General features: G+C 35.6%; 1 protein-coding gene across 2 annotated transcripts; it reads left to right on the top strand.

The window, feature by feature from the left end:
- The first annotated feature begins 1,574 nt into the window (after nt 1-1,574).
- On the top strand, nt 1,575-4,523 carry LOC131155316 (potassium transporter 1-like). 2 transcript variants are annotated; one of them, XM_058108358.1, is made up of 3 exons: nt 1,575-1,818; nt 1,954-2,182; nt 3,786-4,523. In XM_058108358.1, exons 1-3 carry the CDS (start codon nt 1,660-1,662, stop codon nt 3,797-3,799), a joined length of 402 nt encoding a protein of 133 aa, XP_057964341.1. In that variant the 5' UTR covers nt 1,575-1,659; the 3' UTR covers nt 3,800-4,523. The 2 variants fall into 2 exon arrangements, with proteins under 2 accessions (XP_057964341.1, XP_057964340.1); XM_058108357.1 differs by lacking the exon at nt 3,786-4,523 and having other exon boundaries at nt 1,577-1,818; nt 1,954-2,467.
- The last annotated feature ends 2,174 nt before the right edge of the window (nt 4,524-6,697 follow it).

The following is a 6,697-nucleotide window of genomic DNA, read 5'->3' as shown; positions in this document are numbered from 1 at the left end:
AATATCCTTGAATATTCATTCTTTAAATATAGATGCCTGTTAATCAATTTGTTACTTTGACTTCAATTTTAATTTTAATTTTAAAGTGTATAAAGTTATTTGTGAGTTTGAAGAAACTATCTAGAAGGTCTGTATCCTCAATAATTAAAGAAAAATTGAAACTAGTTAGCAGCTTAATTTTTTATTTTTTTTTTGGATTATCATGAGAACTCCTGCTATCGACGAGCCACTCTTCGGACCCCTCGATGCGGCACCAAACTCACAAGTCAGCGGCCTTCCCCCCTGGTTCACCGACCGGGTTAATCAGATGCTGCTACGATTTTTGGCACCAGTTAGGCGTTCGTCAAATCCGAGACCAGGATCATCTCTGAGGCATCAATTGCGAACATCTTCAAGAAGGACATCACCACGAACACTCGAGGCGTCAACTGGAATCAAATACATGATCCCCTACTGAATTGCCGGTGCTTTTCCACTGCACCATGCCCTGGGGGATTAGTTAGCAGCTTAAGTTATCTACATGCATGTTGATGTTGCTGTGCTTTTTTTTTTTTTGTTTTCCTCCGTGTCATCCTCACACCAATATATGATAAATTTACATTTCGCAAATCGCAACCCTTTGTACACATCTTATTTGAGAAGCAAAAATTATTAACTTCGAAACAAAAAGCCACAACTGATTCCCTTAAAACAACCGGAGAAGAAGAGGAATGATCAATAACTCTCCGTTAAAAACACAGAGTCTTACACGCGCAAACGCAACTATTGTTTGTGAAAAAGATTTACTAGCTGTAAGAGGATTTTAGGTGAATTCAATTTGGAGGCTACCGCATACCTTCCAACCCAAAAATGTAAATAATGCCTATCACAAGATAAAGTATTTTTTTCTCTTAGAAATACAACTAGCTGCAAGAGTAGGATTTTTGGTGAATTCAATTTGGAGACTACCACGTACCTTTCAACACAAAAATACAAAAAAAAAAAAAAAAAGAAAAAAAATCCCATATTTTAGGAATTGTGATAATTATTAGGACTTATCTCATGTTAGGAATTGCAAAAATTATTTTATATATATATATATATATATATATATACATATATATATATATATATATAGCTAGTGGCAAGTCACTTGAAATCCATTTAATTTGTAGTTTGATTTGACTTGATTTTCTTTGAAATTAGGTTTAGTTTGAATTATATATTTCATAGTTAGATGAGTGAACTTTAAAATATTTATATATTTCATTAAGCATTTTGACATTTTTAAACTGTTAATTTGTTGACAGAATTAGTCAAATTTAGTTTTATTTAATTCAATCAGTAGATTTTAAGAAGAAGAAGAAGAAGGATGAGTAGCATCAAACTGGGGTCGCGCAATAAATGATCCGATAGGACGTGATAGTGAGAATCTTTAATTTTCATTCCTACTCCTTAATTTCGTTCACACGCCAATTACCCCTTAACTAAATAGTTGTCCAGTAAGTACCCATTGATGCGTGAAAACTCACTGTTTTGAGTAAAACTCAATTAGTCCATCCATATCAAATTCTAAATCATCTACGTGTGAAAACAGGGGAGATGTTTGCATCACAGACGGCCAGTTCTATATATATGGAGAGGCTATAGAGAGAGAGAGAGAGAGATAGGTTTTGGTTTATGAAGGATTTGAGAATGGAAATGGGTGGAGAACAGAGTAGGACTAATGACGCACAACCCGAAGCTACATGGAGGAAGCTGAGGCGCCACGATTCTCTTGATATGGAATCCGCCAAGCTCCCCACATCCCACCACCACCATCATCATTATCCCTCCAAGGTTTGGTTTTCATTCATTCATTCATTAATTTCCTCCTCTGTCTCTATCTCTGTCTCCATCTGAGTGTCTCCGTCTTCTTTCTCTCTATGATGATGATGACTGTAATATTTGGGTGTTCGAAATTAAAAATTGAAGCATGGAGGGTCATGGTGGGTGATAATGCAATTGGCATTCCAGAGCATAGGGGTGGTGTACGGGGACATTGGCACGTCTCCGCTCTACGTGTTCGCCAGCACCTTTCCCGACGGCGTCAACCACAGCGACGACATCATTGGAGTTCTCTCCATCATCTTCTACACAATCACCCTCCTCACCCTCCTCAAGTACGTCTTCATCGTCTTGTACGCCAATGACAGCGGCGACGGTACGTATCCTACCATCTTATCACATTCATACGGTTACTGAAACTCACGCTCTCTGTTGATTTAATGATGCAAGTTAATTAATCTCGCATCACCAACACAGACTTTTAACAAAATTTTACGTATGATCAAAAGCATCATGCGAACTGTGAAGTAGGTATTGTGATTTCCCCCACCTTCTTGTTTCTTTCCTTTAGCGGTCATGTATAATTCTTGCGACCTTCTTTAGATTCAAATTTAATTTCATTTGCAAGTGATTAATTGAATTATTGTTTTGATTTTCATTATATACGAATGTCGGTGTCTTTGGAGACCTTAGTGCATGCAGTTCTACTTGAAGTTCATTAAAAGAAGTTCATTACATACGCGCGCGCGCACACACAGCATTGACTTTGCCATTGGCTCTGGGGCTAATTTTTCTTTTTGTTTGTTCTATGCCCAAAATTTAATTCACCCGTCTATGAAACAACCTAACCCGGAACCCACTAACCCTTGGTCCCTTACGGCCTTACCCATCTCCCTCACGGCCTCACGGCGACTCGGCGAGAAGCCGCACGGCAGAAGCAGAAATGCAGAACAGCATAAGCCTCACTAGCTCCCTCCTGCGGTCTCCCTCACGGTCTCACAGCGAGAAGCGGCGCTGTGGTAGTCATGGTGCGTGCTTCTGCTAACGATTTGATCTCTGTTACGGTCTTCAAGGTTTGATCTCTCGCTCTCTCTCGGTAGGTTGAAGTTCGATCTGTAACTAGGGGCCAGCGATGATTTGTTGTGCTGTCTTGCTCTTCTTGAAAACATTTCAATTTGGCTATTCGGCTCCCTCCAGGCTCCAGATCTGCAGATCAGCCACAGTGAAGAATGGGGCAAGAAGGAAACTGGAGCAGGGGGTGTGTGAGGAGAAGGCAACTGCAGTGTGAGAGAATTGACAGCGGCACTTCTTCTTCTTCTTCTTCAACCGAGAGAGACATTTAAACGGGCGGGTTAGGGTCTACGACCCGTTTAACTCTTTACGGTCCAACCCGTTTATAATCCGACCTATTTATAATTTGCCTAGACCCAACCCGTTTTGCCACCCCAAGCCATCCTATCTCAATTAAGAAGCCAAATCCTGACCACTTGAGCCCTAATCTCTAACCTAGAAGACTTTAGCAACTGAGCAGTCTTACAAAACACAAAATGTCCGGTAATTCTAGAAATGCAACATATGATGTTTGAATATGGCACCTTGTTCATGTTAGTTTTGTCACTTGATCTAATCAAACTCCACATTGGAATTAACTTACTAGATCACTCCCCTAAAATGTTGTGACTTTTTGCTGCTATAATTTGCTTAAATTTTAATAAGTTAAATATGAAATTTGTAAAAAATATGGTTTGAAAATTGCGAGGATATTACCTTGAAAAATCAACTACACCAATGTGGCATTAATGTTAAAACTTATCGAAGGCTGAATTGTTGAATTACATCATCTCCTTATTTGAAATTCTACGAATTTCAACTAATGGTATTTTAGCTTCAAGAAGTGGTATGGGCATGCACAAATGATCTTTGCAAACAAATTAACATCTGTGTTGTTCATATCACTTCCTCCATTGTTTACGTTGCAGGGAAGATTGTTTAGATATCAGTTGCAAGTGGGCATCATTCACCTAATTGGCGAGATTGAGGTGATTGCAGGCAAAGGAGCTGGGATGGGAAAAAGGATTCTAATAAATTATGCTTACAATTTCTTGAAGAGGAACTTGAGGAAAAATGAAAAAGTGTTTGATATTCCACACAAAAGAATGTTGAAGGTGGGAGTAACCTATGAGTTTTAGAGGATCAAATGAATATGATAGTTCTATTGAGAATGTCTAAATAATTGCAGACTGCGGAGCAACAGATTGGAGGCAGTGTATTATTGAGTAGTTGAGTAGTTGGTTAGCAAACTTAGCATGAAGATATGCAAAGTAAGCATCATGTTTGTTCCAATAGAACTATCATATTCATTTGATCCTCTAAAGCTCATAGGTTACTCCCACCTTCAACATTCTCTTGTGTGGAATATCAAACACCTTCTCTAAACCTCTATGTGGTTTGTCATGGTTTCTGTTCCAAGTACTTCATGGTTACGTGTAGTTTGTTTTAAGAATACAGTTTCTATTCTCAGTCTTTATTTAATGTATAGACAAATATATGACCAATCATGTTGGATAGGTGATTTCATTTTTCTTTTCCCTTTTCAAAACTGGGAGAGTAATGCATGCACATCTGCCCATCAGAATTGGCGTGGGTATGCCTTGAATGTGTCATAAGAAATTCCATTCCATTTGAATCACGAATTTTGGATAATCCATATTACTATATAGTGGCACTCATAATTTTTTGCTAGCAATGTTTTAATTTTGACAAACTCTTATTGATAGTAAATTATTTCATTCTAAATTATATTTTAATAAATTCAATAACTATTTTTTAGTAAAGTATACAAATTACTTAATCCCTAACCATTGTTGTTTTCCAATGGGTTTCTCTAATATGAAGATTAGCCCATGATAAATGGATTTGTTTTCCAAAAGTTCTATTAAAAGATTGAAAAATCAAATGGATGTGAGATCAGTGATTTGATATTTAAATCTATACTTAAGAAATGGGATAAAGTAAAACTTTTAATCAACTGGATATAAGATCAATGACTTGACATTTAAATTTATATTTAAGAAATGGGATAAAATAAAACTTTCTTCTTTGCATTTGAACCCTAGAGGGGAGAATCCTGTGACAGCCCTACCAAGACATGGAGCAATTAGTTTTGAACTAGAGCAATAACAAATTTGATATGCAATCTTTTAAAACTTATCGAGGTAGATGGTAAGATTTTAGTTAATCTTTCAATGGAAATCATTAGGATTTACTTGGATCAAGAATTTTTATGAGAAAAAGGAAAGCAAAGAAAAATAAAAAGAAAATTAATTTTTCGCTATATTTTCTTTATACCAAAAACAATACTAAAAATAAAAATTAATTATTCTAATATATTAAAAATCAAGAAAAATTATATGTTAATAATGTGTAAAATTAAAATTTTGTTTTGTGGTTTAGCATATTTTTTGTTCCAATTTTTACTTTGCTTGATAATCAAATATGAAAAATAAAAATTTATCACATTTTTCTTTCCTCTTCATCACATTTTTTAAATTCCAACCCACTCTGAAAAGTGGAAAAGCATTTTTCTTGGTCAGTTTCTAGGCAAAGCCCCAGCTTATTCTTGCGTAGAAATTGTGAAGATAAAATTTGGATGAAAGTGGGCACTGTGGACATCTTCTCTGCATCCACTAGTTCCTTCATCTTCAAACTCAAAAGCACTGAAGATGAACTCTAGTTTATTGAAATTCTAGCTCCCATGCAATAGTTTTCCCATTACATTGGTTTTCAAATGCATTAAAGATAAACTATAAAATGGATTGTATGGCTATTTGGTTAAGATTCTATATGTCATACGTTTAGTCTGCTAATCCAATTTAGGTCTTAGCCACATTGCAAGTTATGTGGGTAAACCTTGCACATGCGCGTTTACAAGCCAAATGAGAAATCTCCATCTACTATTATTGAGGAGGGACAATTTTTGTTTACTATTTTGAGGTGGTTAAGGATGCTATAAGTAAGTCTAGAGGCATCTTTCAAAGTAGTTGCATTTGATATTATGAGTACTGATTCTTTTGAGGAATGGTTCATGTATTGTTATATTTAAGATGATGGCTGATAATAATAATAAAATAAAATCTTTAAAAGTGGGTGACTTGGATTACAGAAAGACTTGCGAGGGACGATCACTCCATATAGTACGATTTAGAAATTATTAATTGTAAGATGTCAACGTTTTTATTTAGATCCTTACAAATAAGAGGTATGAGTTCATGTGGGTCCCAATGATGTGGATCCCACACCACTTTAGTGAATCTAACTATTAACACAATATTTGTGATCGTGGATTTTAAATCTTGCATGTAGAAATTAGTTTTCACAAATATTTCTCCTTGGATTAAGTTTCGAAGACAACAAGTCTACATGAACAAAAATCTTTTGGAAAGGTTGAAATGAATAAATATAAGGGAGGTGCAAAAGGAGAAAAGTCAAGGAAGGTCAAATGCTTAAATTTTCCACGTCTCCCACTACCACTTAAACCATTCTTCATCTATGTAACGGAAGCAAACAATAATTGTATTGGTCCTAATTATTCAATGAAATATTCATTCTTGATTAGTTAATTTTTTTTTTTTTAAATTTACATTTCTACTAGTGCCTAGTGATCAAGATGGCTTTGCTTCAAACTACAATTCTGAGATTTACTAGGAAAATAATTTTTGAGCACTATTGGATAACACAAATGCAACTATTTTTTGAATTTAAAGATATTTGGGATGTCTTAGAGCTAAGTTTCAAAAATTCAAAGGATGATGTAAACCTGATATCAATTCTGTTAAATTTGGAGGAGGAAATAAAATCTTTATTGATGCACCTATTACAAGGGATACAAGGG

The sequence above is a fragment of the Malania oleifera genome, chromosome 5 (genome assembly GCF_029873635.1).
Source record: "Malania oleifera isolate guangnan ecotype guangnan chromosome 5, ASM2987363v1, whole genome shotgun sequence".
Lineage (NCBI taxonomy): Eukaryota > Viridiplantae > Streptophyta > Magnoliopsida > Santalales > Ximeniaceae > Malania > Malania oleifera.
Note: the sequence above shows the minus strand (reverse complement) of the source record. Positions and strands in the feature narration are given on the sequence as shown.